The 20,071-nt window shown below is 41.6% G+C and overlaps 1 protein-coding gene across 13 annotated transcripts in view; it reads left to right on the forward strand.

Annotated features, from left to right (window-relative positions):
• The window catches only part of TJP1 (tight junction protein 1), a 272,656-nt gene extending 252,874 nt beyond the window's left edge, over nt 1–19,782 (forward strand). For 3 of the 13 annotated variants that reach the window (XM_015141746.3, XM_077939032.1, XM_077939035.1), the window contains 9 exons: nt 277–516; nt 1,162–2,034; nt 2,178–2,275; nt 3,461–3,688; nt 9,284–9,453; nt 11,251–11,725; nt 14,115–14,332; nt 15,602–15,745; nt 18,240–19,782. In XM_015141746.3, coding sequence (XP_014997232.2) covers nt 277–516; nt 1,162–2,034; nt 2,178–2,275; nt 3,461–3,688; nt 9,284–9,453; nt 11,251–11,725; nt 14,115–14,332; nt 15,602–15,745; nt 18,240–18,334 — 2,541 coding nt within the window. In that variant the 3' untranslated portion in view covers nt 18,335–19,782. The remainder of the gene's footprint in view (nt 1–276; nt 517–1,161; nt 2,035–2,177; nt 2,276–3,460; nt 3,689–9,283; nt 9,454–11,250; nt 11,726–14,114; nt 14,333–15,601; nt 15,746–18,239) is intronic. The other 10 variants (XM_028850676.2, XM_077939036.1, XM_015141748.3 and 7 more) reach the window with 5 other exon arrangements.
• The last annotated feature ends 289 nt before the right edge of the window (nt 19,783–20,071 follow it).

Here is a 20,071-nt window from a genome sequence, read left to right on the forward strand (position 1 = left end):
TGAGTTAAAAATATATATGTTGTCCTTTCTCCAGATTAAGAATTAATCTTCAATTTCAATTTGAGAGTACCAAGGACTTAATTCTAAATTTTGTGTGTTTGTCTTAACACAGCAATGTACTGGATTTTTTTTTTTTTCTGGAAAGTTTAGGACATGAGGTCATAGTTTTATTATTCAGCACACTTAAAATGTATGTCTACCAATCACTATAAATTGAAGTGGGAAGTTAGCAGTAAACAGAAACACTATATTTAAAATATTTTAAACACTTCACAGAAAGCAGAAGCTTCATCTCCAGTCCCTTACCTTTCGCCTGAAACAAACCCAGCATCATCAACCTCTGCTGTTAATCATAATGTAAATTTAACTAATGTCAGACTGGAGGAGCCCACCCCAGCTCCTTCCACCACTTACTCACCACAAGCTGATTCTTTAAGAACACCAAGTACTGAGGCAGCTCACATAATGCTAAGAGATCAAGAACCATCATTGTCGTCGCATGTAGATCCAACAAAGGTACCTGTGCTGCGGTGTTGCACTCATTTGTTGCTCTCCATCAATCTGGCACATGATCATTTTTGCTTTGCCCTTTAAGTGTTTCTTTTGCTTTTTTACTGCGGGCTTGTACACTGTAATGCTTTCAAATCAATACAAATCATTTCAGTTTTGTAGTTTGCATGGCTTCCATTGGTATACTGATTATTTGAAAACAGGCCTTTTAATTGAGATTTGTGCTTATTGTTTATTATTTTTATTTTTGGCTTTCAGTATCTTCCAGAATTCCTTAATACGTAATTGAAACCCATCATAAACATATTTATGTTAACACAGATTATGATGCCCATAAATTTTCTTTAGGATTTTTCAGTGTCAAAATGAAGTGTAATCAACAGTTTGGTGCATTAATTTTCTACTAAATTTAATATTTATCTTAACTCACTGTTTAGTACATGCTGAAACATAAAAGCCCCTACCTGCATTATAAATTTTGAGCTTTCACTTAAACCAGCATTTTCCACTAATCTTGTCTATCCTGATAATAAATGGTAAAACGTACCATTTTCACATATTAAATCATAGTTTAATATTTAATCATAGTCTAATAAAATAGACTAAAATTAAAAACAAGACTTTGTCCTTAAATGTGAATTTTTTATACAGGTGTACAGAAAGGATCCATATCCCGAGGAAATGATGAGACAAAACCATGTTTTGAAACAGCCAGCCGTTGGTCACCCAGGGCACAGGCCAGACAAAGAGCCTAATCTGACCTATGAACCCCAACTCCCATACGTAGAGAAACAAGCCAGCAGAGACCTTGAGCAGCCCACGTACAGATACGAGTCCTCAAGCTATACGGACCAGTTTTCTCGAAACTATGAACATCGTCTGCGATACGAAGATCGCGTCCCCATGTATGAAGAACAGTGGTCATATTATGATGACAAACAGCCCTACCCATCTCGGCCACCTTTTGATAATCAGCACTCTCGAGACCTTGACTCCAGACAGCATCCCGAAGAGTCTTCAGAACGCGGGTACTTTCCACGTTTTGAAGAGCCAGCCCCTCTGTCCTATGACAGCAGACCACGTTACGAACAGGCACCTAGAGCGTCTGCCCTGCGGCACGAAGAGCAGCCAGCTCCTGGGTATGACACGCATGGTAGACACAGGCCGGAAACCCAGCCCTACCCTTCAGCAGGGCCCAAGCCCGCAGAGCCCAAGCAGTATTTTGAGCAATATTCACGCAGTTACGAGCAAGTCCCACCCCAAGGATTTACCTCTAGAGCAGGTCATTTTGAGCCTCTCCATGGTGCTGCAGCTGTCCCTCCGCTGATACCTTCATCTCAGCATAAGCCAGAAGCTCTGCCTTCAAATACCAAACCACTGCCTCCACCCCCAACTCAAACCGAAGAAGAGGAAGATCCAGCAATGAAGCCACAGTCTGTACTCACCAGAGTTAAGATGTTTGAAAACAAAAGATCTGCATCCTTAGAGACCAAGAAGGATGTAAATGACACTGCCACTTTTAAGGTAAATATGTCTTTCCTGCCTTGGATGCATAGGCACATGGTTTAAAAGGCTTCTTAGCTCTCCCCTCCCCCATTACATGATATCTATTCTGTAATTATCTGTTCCTTAGGCATATTTGTCTTTTTTTTTTTTCTCCTAAACAGCCTCCAGAAGTAGCATCTAAACCTTCAGGTGCTCCCATCATTGGTCCCAAACCCACTTCTCAGAATCAATTCAGTGAACATGACAAAACTCTATACAGGTGAGTGCACTTTGTGCTCTTTGTGGCATAGAACTGACCAGGAATTTATCCCTCTTAGTCAATGAGAAAACCTTTTACTGTGTTAGTAGAGGAGAGGTGTGAATAGGAGGAGTTTGTCCTTAAATAAAAACTATCAGCTCTCCTACACAGTGATTCTAAGAAAAAAAAAAAAAGTAGAACTTTATTATGCCTTTTCTGACAAATCTTTATACCTTTAGCAAACTTTCGGAAGGATAGTCTCCAAGCAGATGATTAAATAAACATTTTTAAGCTCTGACATTTGTATTATGTTTTTTAGTTTTAAAAGTGCTTTTCAACATGTGACCTCTTAGTTTCCAGTGGTGAGGAAACAGACTCAGATTGGTTAAGATAACTAAATCATTCAGTGAGCATGCATCAGGTGCTTGCCCTTGTGCTAAACACATCAGCAGAATGAGGTGACAGTGGTGTTCTGCATCGCAGAGAGAGAGACTGAGGCTGAGAGGGGTTAAATAGCTTACAAGACTTCTTAGAGCTGGAAGAGAAACCTGGCCCGCTGCTCCTCAGCCTGAGCTTTTTCCCATGGCCTCATTGCACTGCCAATAAGTGACAGATTAGATTTGAATAGTTCTTCTGATTTTTTTTTTTTTTGCCTGAATATATGTTTGCACTTATCGTAAAGAAGAGAGCTGTCTAATATGCATTTCCTTAGTGACTTGCTTTCTTCCTCATCTGCTTTCTATGCCTTCTAGAACTTTAGACCATATAGAGTTATTCGTTCGTATGAGAATCATTGAGATCCTGGACTGAGTTCTTAAAAATCCCTGTGAAAGTTCTTAAAGTCTATCATTTACTGTTCTTGACCTTCATATATGTACTTCTCAAGATGCTCACTGTCTTGGTTGCATTCCCCTTTGTCTTTCTGAGTAACTACTTCTAAACTGCTGTCCCCTAATCATATAATCATTTAGCTTATTAAATTGTGTTAAAGGACTCATGAGCCAGAAGGGGGCTGCCTTTTGAGTATACTCTGTGAGGACATGGGATTTGAAATATCTATTCTAACTGTTGGACTGCTCAGATCCTCAGTAATCACAGCAGTTAGTAATTATTGACCTTTTGGTCAAGGTAAGACTTACGTACTCTACTTCCTTCATAACATTAATATCTAAAAAGGTGTTCCATTTGTCATTCATTATCTGTTAGGATCCCAGAACCTCAAAAGCCTCAACTGAAGCCACCTGAAGATATCGTTCGGTCAAATCATTATGACCCTGAAGAAGATGAAGAATATTATCGAAAACAGCTCTCATACTTTGACCGAAGAAGTTTTGAGAATAAGCCTCCTGCACACATTGCTGCCAGCCATCTCTCCGAGCCTGCAAAGCCAGCTCATTCTCAGAATCAATCAAATTTTTCTAGTTATTCTTCAAAGTAAGCTCTTTCACCTGGCTTTTAAAAAACAGGATGCAGCATATTAATCTCGTGCAGTTCAATATATTTTGAAGAAAAATAGTTTAAATGTAATATATGATTTCTGTAGGCTCTAGTGCTTCAGCATTGTACATGGTTTTTTAGTTCTGGGATGTGTGTTTTGCTTTTAAAGTCTGCTGTTAGATGTACACAGTTTTTGCATTCACAAAGATGCTAACATCACAGGGCTTTGACGGAAGACAGTGTCAGCTACAAGGACCCTCATTGCTAGGTAATCATCAGTCTTCTGTACACACACAGAATGACCTCATGCTGGTTCTTTTTCTTTTCTGTTTTTATTTTTTAAATATAAAAACAGATGTGAGGAGGATCCTGTTTGAGGGAAATACCGAAGAGGTTTTTTGTTTTTGTAAGATTTCTGATCCAGTTTTACAGGTGAAGGAAAATGACAGGGCAGAGCTGGGACTGAACCCAAGTTTCTTGACTCCCAGTCATCTTTTCCCTGTTCTTGCTGCTCCCCTCTGTTTGCTCATCCCCGGGTTTTGTGTTAGTTTGTTCTCCTTTCTTGTGCCTGCGTGGGTTTGTGTCTCCTGCTGGTTCTGTGTCTCTGGTTGAACCCTGACTGATAAGAGCATTTGGTACTGATAGTTGGGTCTAAGCCCACACAGTCTTCATACCTCAACAGAACAAAACCCACAAGAACAAAAACAGGTGTGGATTTGTCAAAAGAAATTCATGTACACAGTTACAGGGGCTGGCTAAGCAAGTCGTATTTCAGAGGGCAGTTGGTCAGGAAGGGAAGATTTTGAGCTACTGCAGAGTGTGAGATCACGGAAGGCCTAAATTCTCATTCAGAGGGCTCCACTGATTAGGCCAGGCCCTCCCAAGACCATCTCCCCTCAACTGACTGGGGACATAAAACCTGAAAAATCCCTTCATAGAAGTACCTAGCCAGATTGACGTATTAGAATTCATCTCACATAGTATTGTGTCTAGACTAAAAGCACCTAGATTTTTCCTTAATTAGTTGCGTGGGCTTGGGATTATCTTGGGAAATTAATTACTTGTCATTTACTATTGTGTGAAATTGTTTTAGAACGTACTTTAAAACCACTAACATTAAAACCTAATTTTGGCCGGGCGCGGTGGCTCAAGCCTGTAATCCCAGCACTTTGGGAGGCCGAGACGGGCGGATCACGAGGTCAGGAGATCGAGACCATCCTGGCTAACACGGTGAAACCCCGTCTCTACTAAAAAAAAATACAAAAAACTAGCCGGGCGAGGTGGCGGGCACCTGTAGTCCCAGCTACTCGAGAGGCTGAGGCAGGAGAATGGCGTAAACCCAGGAGGCGGAGCTTGCAGTGAGCTGAGATCCGGCCACTGCACTCCAGCCTGGGCGACAGAGCGAGACTCCGTCTCAAAAAAAAAAAAAAAAAAAACACCTAATTTTAATTACCACTGCTTTTTCTAAGACATCATTCGAAGTGAAGACTTAAAACATTTTTTTTCACTGTCCTATATTTAAGGCTTTATGTTTACAGAAGAAAGCAGTTTATGAGAATACAAATGCAAACTGAGAGTGCTGCAATGGGGGTTATATTAAATGCAAATCGTGTCTTGCACTAGTGTTGTGAACCACCCCTTAGCACAACACTAGAAAGGGGTTGTGGCATCTAGATGATGTCTAGACTGAAGTGAGCTAGGCACAATGTAAACCCACACAGGCGCACAGCTGGGTTCATACCTCAACAGAAAAAAACCCACAAGAACAAAAACAGATGTGGATTTGTCATTAGGAATTCGTTTACATTTACAGTGTTACAGGAGTTCATTTACAGTTATCACAGTAGCATCTAAATGGTATCTAGCCTAAAGTGAGCTAGGCACTGAGCCTTAGGAGCTCACCTTTGGGTGTACCCTTTAGTTATTATTTTTATTAAACACCGTTAAACACTTTCATTCCTGTCAGAAGAAGGCTCATGGATGTAGTTTAAAGATATCTCTTATTTATCATTTTACATACTTGGTAAATAGAATACAACCTTAAAAGATTATATGGCCAGGCACAGTGGCTCACGCCTGTAATGCCAGCACTTTGGGAGGCCAAGACGGGCGGATCATGAGGTCAGGAGATTGAGACCATCCTGGCTAATATGGTGAAACAAAAATACAACTAAAAATACAAAAATTAGCTGGGCGTGGTGGTGGGCGCCTGTAGGTAGTCCCAGCTACTCGGGAGGCTGAAGCAGGAGAATGGCATGAACCCGGGAGGCGGAGCTTGCAGGGAGCCGAGATCGTGCCTCTGCACTCCAGCCTGGGCAACACAGTGAGACTCCGTCTCAAAAAAAAAAAAGGATTATATTTAGATCTAAAAAGTAAGTTGTTTTGCCAGGGAATCAATTGAAATGCATGTTTGCTTTGTTTTTCTAGAAAGAAGACTTAGCTTATTTGTGATGTATAACTTCAGGGTGTAGAACATTGCCTTGCATACAGCGGGGGCTTAATAATTGTTGAGTGAATGAAGCTCAAAACAGGGCATGGTGTACTAGGTGCATCCACCACCCTCCTTTTCATTAACACAGCTCTGGAAGGAACCTGTATTACCTGGTCATTGTTTTCACAGGGATATATTGTGAAGTAGATGACATCTGTCTTTGTGAATTTACTCGGAACTCAGTTTGATTTTACTCCCTGCTGCTGTGAGTGAGAAAAGTATAATTTGGGATGGATACCAGTATACTTTTTTTTCCTTTGTAGTGTGAAATTGAAACTCTTTATAATTGTGCTGCATTTTCCTATATAGGTATTTAATGGTTAGAGAATTGGAAAGGAGAATAAGGGTCATGGAAGATAACTAAGAGGGAGGTTGTTTCTGTAACTTTCCCTTGTAATGCTTTTTCATCCTCTTATCCAATAAGTACAACTTCATCAACTGGAAAATAGCTTAAAATACGGGACTCTGTCCTGCATTTCAAAACCATTTACTGTTTGTCACTAAATAGACTGCCTTCAGGCATTGCTTTCTTTCAGTAAAATACAGGAATGGCAAAATTTTCTTCCTCCAGATGATGTGTGCTTATGCTTCACTTAAAAACACACCTCAGAAATGGTGAGAATCAGAGACGAAAAATAATCTTTGTTAGCACAGGACACATGCCCCAGCAAGCAAGCAGATAACCCAGTCTTAAAATTCCATAGAGCTGGATTACAACTGGAAAGGTCAGGAGACAGTAGCTTAGACATTTCACCTCCAAAGTAAATTGGAAGTTTCCAGGATTCTAAGACAGTGCAAGAAGAGCAGTGTCCCTCCAGGGCTGTTCACATGTCTCCGCCCAGAGATTGAGTCAACTTCTTCAGGACAACCAGGGATTTTTTTGTTATCAAATCTACCTTTCAGGACTCAGCTCACTCAGCGAGACTTCCAGGTCTCAATAAATGATGGTGGTTTTTAGCTTTTAAAGAACTAAATGTAAGAGACTGATGTTCAGTTGTTTTTGTGTTTGTGAGACATCATTAGATGAGAGAGAGACTGAGCATCAAGCATGCAGCTTCACCAGTAAGACTCCACCACCACAGGGCCCAGCTTACGATTGCCGATGCAGAAGGTCTTGCTAGAAAGGAACATGAGAAGTCTGGCCAGGTTTCAAGCCAGGCATGTTTGTATCTGTCCATTTACCATTCCCCTCCCAGGGGCTCGGTGTAGCTCTTCTGTTGTGTTACTTTTTCCTGTGTCTTCACTTGCAGTGTTTCTTTTGCCCAGCCTTTTTTTTTTTTTCTTTAATAGGACATTTCACTCCCACTTATTCAGAACCTGCTGATTATCCTTGATCGCCACTCTTTGATTTGATAAATTTCTTTGCTCACTATTAGCAGCTGCAACAGAGGTGCAGAAGGAGCAAAGCTCAAACACATTGCTCTTCACTGCAGTACCAGTTAAAGTACATGAAGGGTGGGCCAGCAGATGGCATAACTAAGTGACTGTGTTTTATCTATCTTTAATTTCCTTGGCCAAATGAGAGTTAGTGATATGTTCCTTTATAGACCAAATTATGGTGAAATGGTGGATGTTGGTTATTTTTAAATGACATTTGAGTTCCATTTGCTGCAAATTTACTTAGTTAGATTGACCATTTTCTTTCATTTTTCCGTTGCGCTTGCTTTGCCATCACCTAGATTTCTTGGCTCTTACACTAGCTATGACTACTTGAAAAGGAACGTCAAGTGGTAAGACTGGCAATTAATGTGAGGCTGTTCCGTAAGGTGTCCCTCACTGTGTCACTGGCATTATGTGCACTTTCAGAATTTAATGTCATCATCAAGGGCTTAGTCTAAATTCATGAAAACAAGATAAAGAAGCCAATCATGAGACTTCTTCAATGAAAATGTATGAAAATGACCGGGATATTCCAAATGCGTATGTTGTTGTGGGTGCACATAAAGCTAGTGCGGCTTTGGCATTCAGCAGTAAGGTTTAGATGGCAATGTTGCAATTATGGGTCTTCTAAAAAGATTTGTGTGAATTTTGTGTTACATATTAACAATTGGCAATCTGAAAAAATAAGCATACATGGCACAATTTGACTTAAATGAACCTTGTAAGATAAAGCAGTATCTGCTGCTCCAGCAGTCATTTAACCAAAAAATGGACCTGGTAACTCAAGGGGAAATTTTAAAGTAAAAGCTCCAGTTTTTTTAGTTTTACTGAAACACAGATATGCCCGTTGTGTGTGGCTGCTTTGAGGCTATAACCGCATAGTTTGAATAGTTGTGACAAAGACTGTATGGACCAAAAGACCAGAAACATTTACTTTCTGGTGTTTCAGTGAAGAAGTTTGCCAACCCCTAGTCTACGACATCTGTTTTTGTAGTGCTCTGAGTATGCCAGATGCCAGATACAAAATCAGAAGTGGGTCTAGGGCTGGGCGCCATGGCTCATGCCTGTAATTCCAGCACTTTAAGAAGCCGAGGCGGGCAGATCACTTGAGGTCAGGAGTTTGAGACCAGCCTGGCCAACATGGCGAAACCCCATCTCTACTAAAAATACAAAAATTAGCCAGGCATGGTGGCTGGCGCCTGTAATGCCAGCTACTCGGGAGGCTGAGGCAGAAGAGTCGCTTGAGCCTGGGAGGAGGCAGAGGTTGTGGTGAACTGAGATCACGCCACTGCGCTCCACTCTGGGTGACAGACTGAGACCCTGGCTCAAAAAAAAAAAAAAGAAAAAAAAAAGTGGGTCTTAGGAAAATTTGTGCCATGATATGTTTTCAGAATATTTGCAAGACTTTCTTAAATCTGTCAATGTTACTATCTTTTGTAAATAACAATTAAATATTAAAATATACCCAAAATTTCACCTGCCTTTGGTTGCCATCTTCTGGATGTTTTACTAATATTCTTAAAGTATTTGTGTGTGTGGACATTTCTTGTGCCGATAAATGGTTGAATCTGTTTTTATATTTCGGTAGAGTAGCTACCCATACTCACGAGAATAAATTGTGAAATTTCTAGTTAACTTAAGAGATACGTGCAGAAATGAGAACTTGTTTTGTAAATGTGAGTCCATTTTCAGGTGTTGGCATTTTCTTCATTTGTTAACAGGGGAAAGCCTCCTGAAGCTGATGGTGTAGATAGATCATTTGGTGAGAAACGCTATGAACCCCTCCAGGTCACTCCCCCTCCTCCTCCATTGCCCTCGCAGTACGCCCAGCCATCTCAACCTGTCACCAGCGCGTCTCTCCACATACATTCTAAGGGAGCACATGGTGAAGGTAGGAAGTTCGGAAGTAGACATTATAACACAGTAATGCTTAAGAAGTAAAATTCTGGTGGTTTCTAGGCAAAATGGTTTTTACATTAAAAAATACATGATTGAAACCTTTGGGCTGGGAACAGTAAAAACTAAGAATTTTGTTAAAAGTATGTCTCCTGTTTTTACAAGACCATTATTTTGGACAAGCCTTTTAGCTAAACAGATTTTAATCTGTTTTGTGCTAGTCTCAATCTTGTGGAAGTAGTGTTTGCCAGTATATCTAAAGATGGTTTGTAAAACGTATTGTTATGTTTCATCTTCACACACCCAAATAGAAAAGCCATGGTGTTTCACAGAAGATGTATCCCATAGCACCTTGACTTTTGCATTTACATACCAGGTAGATCACATACAGCTCCAGCTTATTCATCTTAAGAGCTGTGTAACGTTTTACCCTCAGCGTGTAACACAAAGTGTTTATCTCTTCTGCCGTGAACAGGCATTCTCGTAGCACAGACTTCTCTCTTATTCCATTAGGAGGCACCTCCCAGGATTTGAGTCTTCAAGCAGACGTGTTATAGTTCTGGATTGAGACTTACTAAGATTTTGTTTCACACACGACCATGTTTACAGATGAAGACAGTTTTAATTCTTACTTTCCAGTCTTTATGCTTTTTCTTTTTTTCTTTTTTTTTTTCCTCTCTCTCTTTTTTGAGACACAGCCTTGCTCTCGCCCAGGCTAGAGTGCAGTGGCACAGTCTCAGCTCACTGCAACCTCTGTGTCTTGGGTTCAGGTGATTCTCCTGCCTCAGCCTCCTGAGTAGCTGGGACTACGGCGTACACCACTACGCCCAGCTAATTTTTGTATTTTTTGTAGAGACAGGGTTTCATCATGTTGGCCAGGCTGTTCGCAAACTCCTGACCTCAGGTGATCTGCCCACCTCGGCCTCTCAGGTGCTGGGATTACAGGCGTGAGCCACCGCACCTGGCCTTCTTTCTTTTCTTGCTGATTGCACTGGCCAGGACCTCCAATGAACTCTGAAACATAAGTGGTGAAATTGGACCTCTTTTGCTAGTTCCTGATCTTAAGGAGGAAGGACTTCATGTTTTACCCTTAGAATGTTAGCGGTGGGATTTTCGTCGATGTCCTTTGTCGTGTTTAAGATGTTCCCCATATTCAGAGTTTGCTGCAAGCAGTTGGTCAGATGTTTTTCCTGCATGTATTAAGATGACCATATGATTTTTCTTCTCATACTGTGGTAAATTATATTGCCATGTTCATGAGGAATTTGGATTAGTAGTTCTCTTGTCTTGTAGTGTCTTTAATTATTTCACAGAGTTCAGTTGGTACTATATTACACTGCCTCTGCCGGCACATAAAAAATCCTGTGGTTCCACTTCTTAACCAACATTTGGCATTATCAAACTTTTCAGTTTTTCCATTCTAGTGTGTGTGAAATAGTATTTAATGCTTTTGGTTGGTTTTGTTTTACATTTTTCTAATTAATAGTGAATGTCCTTATTATATGGTTATTGGACATTCTGGTTTTCACAAAGACTAGTGCCAGTCTTTGGAGGCCAGGAATCTTAGCAGCTGGACCCTGACTCCAGGGCAGCAGGGTCTACCCATGGTACCGCCTGTCAGTGCTGCCCTCATCCCTCAGCACCACACCTAGCCTCCGGGGCTCAGGAGTCAGCCTCTGGCTGTGCGACTCACACTTGGGCCTCGACTCCAGCACCAGGACAAGTTGAGCTGGGAGAGGGCTGTTACACCTTTTTTCAGAAAGGTTTTTAAATGCTTATGTTTGTTTTTCAGGTAATTCAGTGTCATTGGATTTTCAGAATTCCTTAGTGTCCAAACCAGACCCACCTCCGTCTCAGAATAAGCCAGCAACTTTCAGACCACCAAACCGAGAAGATGCTGCTCAGCCAGCTTTCTATCCCCAGAAAAGTTTTCCAGATAAAGCCCCAGTTAATGGAACTGAACAGACTCAGAAAACGGTCACTCCAGCATACAATCGATTCACACCAAAACCATATACAAGTTCTGCCCGACCGTTTGAACGCAAGTTTGAAAGTCCTAAATTCAATCACAATCTTCTGCCAAGTGAAACTGCACATAAACCTGACTTGTCAAAAACTCCCACTTCTCCAAAAACTCTTGTGAAATCGCACAGTTTGGCACAGCCTTCTGAGTTTGACAGTGGAGTTGAAACTTTCTCTATCCATGCAGAGAAGCCTAAATATCAAATAAATAATATCAGCACAGTGCCTAAAGCTATTCCTGTGAGGTAAGACTTTTGCCTTTGCTCAAAGCATTGCCCCTGTGATTTTTCTCATGTGAGTTTGTTGTAGTTTATTTGACTTGGGACTTTGAAGTGATCTTTTTAACTCAACCTTTAAACTGAAGAGTGTTGTTGCAATGAATGCTGTTACATAGAAGGTCCTCCAGGAGTTACAAGATGTTGGTAAAATAATAAAGCTAACAGTCATGTATGGTTGGTAGGTATTGTCATCATCCCTGTTTTACTAAAACTGAGGTTGAGTGACAGTAAGCAGATTGCCCAGGGTCACACAGCTCGAGTGAGGTGAGCCTCGATTTAGCTGCTGGTCATCCAACCTCTGAGCCCATGCTTTTTTTTTTTTTTTTTTTTTTTTAAAAAAGACAGAGTCTCCCTCTGTCGCCCAGGCTGGAGTGCAGTGGTGCGATCTTGGTTCACTGCAACCTCCACCTCCTGGGTTCAGGCGATTCTCCTGCCTCAACCTCCTGAGTAGCTGGAACTACAGGCGTGCACCACCACGCCCAGCTAAATTTTTTGTATTTTTAGTAGAGAGAGGGTTTCACCATGTTGGTCAGGCTGGTTTTGAACTCCTGACCTCAACTGATCCACCCACCTCGTCCTCCGAAAGTGTTAGGATTACAGATGTGAGCCACCACACCTGGCCTCTTTTTTTTTTTTTTTTAATCAAGACAGAGTCTCGCTCTGTCACTCAGGCAGGAGTGGCGTGATCTCAACTCTCTGCAACCTGCAACCTCCGCCTCCCAGGTTCTAGCAATTCTCGTGCCTCAGCCTTCCAAGTAGCTGGGACTACAGGTATGCACCACTATGCCCTGCTAGTTTTTGTATTTTTAGTAGAGGCGGGGTTTTGTCATGCTGCCCAGGCTGGTCTTGAACTCCCAGGCTCAAGTGAGCCTCCCAAAGTGCTGGGATTACAGGTGTGAGCCACTGCACCCAGCCGAGAACCCATACTCTTAACCAGCCATGGCCTCTTGTATTCTCCTGACCTGCTGTTAAGGGGCATGTGGAGGACATCTAAAAACGTTAAATATCTATGTTCCTCTTTCATTATTTGTTCCACAATGATGCTAAGAAGAAAAATAGAATAGCCCTGACTGTTTAAAGAGCAGCAGTTAGTAAGATGGCTGAGCAAATGAGACAGAGCAAGCCCTCCTGGAGCCTCCCTGCAGCTCCTCTTTCCTGTCTTTCATTCCGTGGCGATTGCCCGGATGGATTCTGGCCACACATTAGCTCATCTCACCCTCCTACAGCCAGTTCCATTTTCATACCACCGTAAAGCAGAAGCAGTTATAGGCAGGGAGAACCAAAGGTCAGGATGGCCACCTGAGGCTGCTTTCCGAGAGCAAGGATGGTTATGGCGGTCACTGCCTTCCTAGCTCTGCACATCCACCGGTGGTCAGGGACAGACACAGTTGACCCCTGCTATGCAGCTCAGGCTGCACTCTGCTCCCTTGATATTGTGCCGTAGGATGTCGTCCCTGGCACTCCGGTCATGCTGGAGTGAAGCTGCAGCTACCTTCATGTGATTCTGTTTTGTTGGTCTTTCTGCTCACCTTTAAGCCCTGGCTCAAAACTGTCCTTCAGGAAGTCTTGATAGCCTCTATTTTTGAAGCCGTCATTGATACCACATCCCCTTTGCCTTTGGTGTTCTGTGATTACTAAGTTAATCTACTGTCTCTCTTTTTGTGGATGTTTGGGATGTGCCCATACAAGGGTCTTCAGCTCATGGAACCTTGGAAGCCTTGCCTTCTGCAGCAGGGTGGGCACTTGGTCCTCAGGGATGCTGAGGCAGGACCATATTCATGTGTACTTAAAATCCTAGGGAGATGTTATCAAGTCTGAGATGCTGTCAGCTGTGAGATGCACCATTGTTTTGTGTCACTAAGAATGGAAGAACAGCCGGGCACGGTGGCTCATGCCTCTAATCCCAGCACTTTGGGAGGCTGAGGCAGGTGGATCATGATGAGATTAGGAGTTTGAGACCAGCCCGGCCAATATGGTGAAACCCCATCTCTACTAAAAATACAAAAATTAGCCAGGCGTGGTGGCACATGCCTGTAGCCCCAGCTACTCGGGAGGCTGAGGCAGAAAAATCATTTGAACCTGGGAGGCAGAGGTTGCAGTGAGCCAAGATCGTGCCACTGCACTCCAGCCTGGGCAGCAGAGTGAGACTCTGTCTCAGAATAGTAATAATGATAATAATACTCTCTGAGATAACCCTGTCAGTAAAATCTGTTGCCAGAAACTTACCTTGTTAAAGTAACTTCTTGATTATATGGAGAAACAAAAGTAAAATGAAAGCACGTAATACAGTAGTAGTAAAAGCAAAGCACCTGTGTACTATTAGGAATTCACTCACTAGCCATTTCTGAACTTTCAGTCCTTCAGCTGTGGAAGAGGATGAAGATGAAGATGGTCATACTGTGGTGGCCACAGCGCGAGGCATATTTAACAGCAATGGTGGCGTGCTGAGTTCCATAGAAACTGGAGTCAGTATAATTATCCCTCAAGGAGCCATTCCCGAAGGAGTTGAGCAGGAAATCTATTTCAAGGTCTGCCGAGACAACAGCATCCTCCCACCTTTAGATAAAGAGAAAGGTAAATGTGTTTATTTTTCTCCTTAGTTTTGATAACTTAAGAGTTGCCCTGTGTGCACTTCAAAGCTTATAGTGCTTGGCTAAGGGGGTAATGCAGCACCTCTCTCTGCCTCCACCCTGGGCCACTAATAATAGCATGTTCCTTTCATCAGGGAGGTCCTTTCAGATGAGTGCTGTAGCGAGGGGTGCCCTGGGGATGGTGTTGCAAGCAGGCAGGAGGTGGCCTGAGGCAAGGCTGTGGTGGCCACACCGCCTGCTTTTACTTTTGGTATGAAGTAAAAAAATGATGGCATAGGACAGGCCACGGGGTGTCTCTCACTTGTGCCTGCTGAGCAGCCTGGGCTGACCTGACCAAGTTTGTCTTTGAGTCCGTCAGCCTTTGGGTCTCTGGAGATGGGTTAGGTAACACCCACTCAGAAAGGCTTTGCTGTGTCTTCACCTGATTGGAGAACCTAAACGTCTTGACAGGTACTGTCTTACCATCACCCCAGAACCCAGCACTAGTACATGCTCGGCAGAGTGCACGGAGTCTCAGAGGAGACGACAGTATGTTTCTGAGCTTCTTAAGGAAACTGTTATTTTCATAATCCTCCTGGATCTATCAGGATATTGTAACGAACTGTGTCGTGATTTAGCATCTTTTAGCAGTGCTTTTACTTTCCTAAATCAGTTAACACTTTCTTACGTTTTGCCAGAATACTGATATCTGATTCTGTACTCTGATTTTGGGGATATCCTGTTTTAAAAACCAGTAGGACTGACTGTGTTGGCCCTGCATGAATCCTTTAAGCATCTATGGAGCAAATTTTAAAAATGGAAAATATGTCACATTTGTAACAAGTACATTTGAATATGTTTTATACTATAGACCCATATGATTGAATGCAGTAGCCACTACCTGCACGTGGCTACCTCGCACTTGAAGTGTGACAATTTTGGATTGAAAGATGCTGGAAATGTGAAATAAACATCAAGTTCCAAAGATACCATATATTGGTTACATGTTGAAATAACAGTGTTTTGGTTATATTGAGTTATAATACTATACTATTTGTTATCACCTGTTTCTTTTTACTTTCTAACGTGGCTACTGGGAAATTTAAAATTCCATATGTGTCTGCTGTTACATTTTTTTTGTGGTCAGTGCGATTGTAGAGAACTAACTGCATTAGGCTTTCAAGCATATAATTAGAAGCAGGGTGAGGAAAACTGGGGGTCTAGAAGAAAGACCACATCCAACCTCTCTGCCTATCCCCTTTTCCAACTCCAGGTGAAACACTGCTGAGTCCCTTGGTGATGTGTGGTCCCCATGGCCTCAAGTTCCTGAAGCCTGTGGAGCTGCGCTTACCACACTGTGCGTCCATGACTCCTGACGGTTGGTCTTTTGCTCTAAAATCATCCGACTCCTCGTCGGGTATGCTGTCTTCACTCTGTCCTTTGGGGCTTTGGGGACTGTCGTTGATTAATACCTGGGCTGGTGATGCTACCCATGCTGTGTGTTAGCAAATCTCTCCCTCTGTTCCTGTGGCCTTGTAGGCATCACCGGTATTTCCACATTTATTTATGGTGCATATATTGTAAATAAATTCCATGGAAAGATAGAAGAGTTGCTTCCTTTTAAAAATTGATCATTTGGGCCAGGCGTGGTGGCTCACGCCTGTAGTCCCAGCACTTTGGGAGGCCAAGGCGGGTGGATCACCTAAGGTCAGGAGTTCGAGACCAGCCTGGCCAACATGGTGAAACCCCATCTATACTAAAAATACAAAAATTAGATGTGTTGGCACATGCCTGTAGTCCCAGCTACTCAGGAGGCTGAGGCAAGAGAATTGCCTGAGCCAGGGAGGCGGAGGTTGCAGTGAGCCGAGATCATGCCACTGCACTCCAGCCCGGCCAACAGAGCGAGACTCTGTCTCAAAAAAAAAAAAAAAAAAAAAATTTAATAATTTGGCCAAATAATTGAGTATTTCTTGGTATTCAAAATGATTGATTCTGTCCAATTTTTCAGGATGCAGTGGGAGAATTGTTATTGTCCTGCACAAACAGGCATTTTTATCTTATTAAAATTAGTTCATTCCTTTCTATAACTATTTATATTTTTGGTTACTGTTGTTTCGTTTCTTTTTTGTTTGTTTTGTTTTGTTTTGTTTGAGACGGAGTCTTCCTCTGTCGCCCAGGCTGGAGTGCAGTGGCACGATCTCGGCTCACTGCAAGCTCTGCCTCCCAGGTTCAAGCGATTCTCCTGCCTCAGCCTCCCGAGTAGCTGCAATTACAGGAGTGCGCCACCACGCCCGGCTAATTTTTGTATTTTTAGTAGAGATGGGGTTTCACCATGTTGGCCAGGCTGGTTCGAAATCCTGACTTCAAGTGATCCACCCGCCTCGGCCTCCCAGCGTGCTGGGATTACAGGCGTGAGCCCCTGCACCTGGCCTGTTTAATTTCTTAATCTACAAAGTATGTATACCAGAGAAATTTAAAAGAATCTTCCATTGTGATCATACTTGGCCATGGTTTTTCAGTGTAATACTCTAAATTGCTTCTTTTATACACTATTTGTAAACAACTTTTTGCTCCTAAGATCATAATTTCAAAGCTTCCATTGCATTTTCACATTTCTCACTTCCTTGAGTGACTTAAGTCAGTTAACAATCAGAATTTTATTTTAGGTGTAGATCACTTTAAGCGAACCTGATTTAAAGTCCTGCTTCCAAATCTTTGATAAATCAGACGAGCATTATTTAGTTTTAGTTTGGTACAGTATGAAATAAAAGTTTGTGGTATAAAGATCATAGCAAGAGCATATTTTAATGTTACCAAAGAAAAAAATTACTTGTAAATACATATTTCCTCATATTTACAAGTACCGCATTTTCTGGAAAAATGAAATGCTTTTGGCTCCAGATATTGCTTAGGTAATGTCTAACATACTGTAGGCAGGGTTCTCAGCTGGCACTGTTGACATTTTGGCCAAATGATTATTGTAAGGGCTCTCCTGTTCATTGTGGGATATTTAGCAGCTTCCCTGGGCCTCTACCCCTAGATGCCAGTGGTAACAAGCAAACTGTCTCCAGATGTCCCATCTGGGGCAGGGCCGTTCCTGTTTGAGAGCTATTGCTGTAAGGGAAGCAGAAATCCACAGCTGTGACTCTCAGCTTGTTTGGATACCACAGAGACACATACTTGTCCCTGCCTTCTTCACATTTAATAGAAATCACCAAGAGCTTATTAAAAACTTAAATCCTGAGATCTAACTAACACCCTGTCAGTGAGTTTCTGAAGCTGCGTGATTAATTTTGTTGTTCAGCTGGAATCAGAGCTGAGCAGCTCTGGTGCAGTCTCGTTTCTTTGTTTGTTTTTTGTAAGGGGAAAGATGGTCTTCAAGAACTAGATTCTGCAGAACTGGGTTTCTCATTTGTTGGTCTATAGTTGAGTATGAGAAATGTGTCCTCATTCTCAGCTCAAATAGGTGACCATATAATTATCCTGCAGACTTTTGAAAGGGGGGAAAAAAAAGTGCTACTGATAATTATGTGGGCTCGGGTAAACTGGAACTGTCCCAGACATGAGATTGCCGTCACTCACTTGTATTCGTTTTTTGAAAAGTCAATGCACTTGATAATGTAATAAAGGAGAAGTCTGAAAGTTTGAAAAAAGAAAACTGTTCTTAATGGTGTGAGTTGGAAAGAAAGTTTTAAGTATTTTTTTAAATAGAAGTGTGAAACACCTTTGAAATTGTTAGGTGGCAGCAGGTGTGCATTGAAATAAAGCAGTGAATTTTGATAACAAATACAATATGCTGAAGAAACAGAAGAAAATTATGTTTAAATATACATATTTGCCCTATAATTGCAAAGCATTGCAGATAGCAATTTACTCAACTGTAAATGACATCACCTTCTTTTCTCTCATAGGTGATCCTAAAACCTGGCAAAACAAGTGTCTTCCTGGAGATCCAAATTATCTCGTTGGAGCAAACTGTGTTTCTGTCCTTATTGACCACTTTTAACTCTGAAATATAGGAACTTGATTAAATAATGTGAAACTGGATTAAACTTAATCTAAATGGAACCACTCTATCAAGTATTATACCTTTTTTAGAATTGATACTACAGTTTGTTAGTATGAAGCATTTGTTTGAACTGATAAAGATTAGTGAGCATGCCCCTGAACCATGGTCAGAAAACACGCTACACGCTGTGTGTTTGTGATTGACGGGACTGTTGGTATTGGCTAGAGGTTCAAAGATATTTTGCTTTGTGATTTTTGTAGTTTTTTTTTTATCGTCACTGCTTAACTTCACATATTGATTTCCGTTAAAATACCAGCCAGTAAATGGGGGTGCATTTGAGGTCTGTTCTTTCCAAAGTACACTGTTTCAAACTTTACTATGGCCCTGGCCTAGCATACATACACATTTTATTTTATTATGCATGAAGTAATATGCACACATTTTTAAAATGCACCTGGAATATATAACCAGTGTTGTGGATTTAACAGAAATGTACAGCAAGGGGATTTATAACTGGGGGAGGGTGAAGTGAAGACAATGACTTACTGTATATGAAAACACATTTTTCATAGGGAAGGATACAGAAGCATGTGAGACTGGTTCCATGGCCTCTTCAGATCTCTAACTTCACCATATTACCACAAACATACTAACCAGCAGGAATGCCTTACCCTCATGTTCTTAATTCTTAGCTCATTCTCGCTGTATGTTACTAAGTTTTTATGGCTTTTGTGCATTATCGAGATACTGTATCATGACAAAGACTGAGTAAATTGTGCATCTGGTGGTTTCAGAAATGTGTTATCACCCAGAAGAAAATAGTGGTGTGATTTGGGGATTTTTTCTTTTCTTTTTTCTTTTCTTTTTTTTTGGACAAGGGGCAGTGGTTGTTTTCTGTTCTTTCTGGCTATGCATTTGAAAATTTTGATGTTTTAAGGATGCTTGTATATAATGCGTGCATACCACTTTTGTTCTTGGTTTGTAAATTAACTTTTATAAACTTTACCTTTTTTATATATAAACAAAACCAAGTTTCTAAAGGCTACCTTTGTATTTCTCTCCTGTACCTCTTGAGCCTTGAACTTTGACCTCTGCAGCAATAAAGCAGCGTTTCTATGACACATGCAAGGTCATTTTTTTTTTAAGAAAAAGGATGCACAGAGTTGTTACATTTTTAAGTGCTGCATTTAAAAGATACAGTTACTCAGAATTCTCTAGTTTGATTAAATTCTTGCAAAGTATCCCTACTGTAATTTGTGATACAATGCTGTGCCCTAAAGTGTATTTTTTTACTAATAGACAATTTATTATGGCACATCAGCACGATTTCTGTTTAGATAATACACCACTATGTTCTGTTAATCATTAGGTGTGACTGAATTTCTTTTGCCGTTATTAAAAATCTCAAATTTCTAAATCTCCAAAATAAAACTTTTTAAAATAAAGTGCTGGTTTGGTCTGTTTGCCCCCTGTTTTCTAGTTTCCTGCAGCTTTATAATCCTGTTTTAAAATCCTGCACACAAATCCTTATCACCCAGCATCACCCACCACCTCGTCGTCTGGTGTCGCATGCAGAATTTGTCCCCTTGGCCGGCACGTACGGATGGGTGGGCAGTGCTCACCTGCAGGGCTCAGATCAAAGTGGGGCAGAAGGACCTGGAGACAGAGTGGGAGAAAGCAGCAGATAGACTTCCCCCTGCGGGTAAACACACACCCCTGTGTGGGGAAACACAC

The sequence above is a fragment of the Macaca mulatta genome, chromosome 7, assembly GCF_049350105.2.
Source record: "Macaca mulatta isolate MMU2019108-1 chromosome 7, T2T-MMU8v2.0, whole genome shotgun sequence".
NCBI lineage: Eukaryota > Metazoa > Chordata > Mammalia > Primates > Cercopithecidae > Macaca > Macaca mulatta.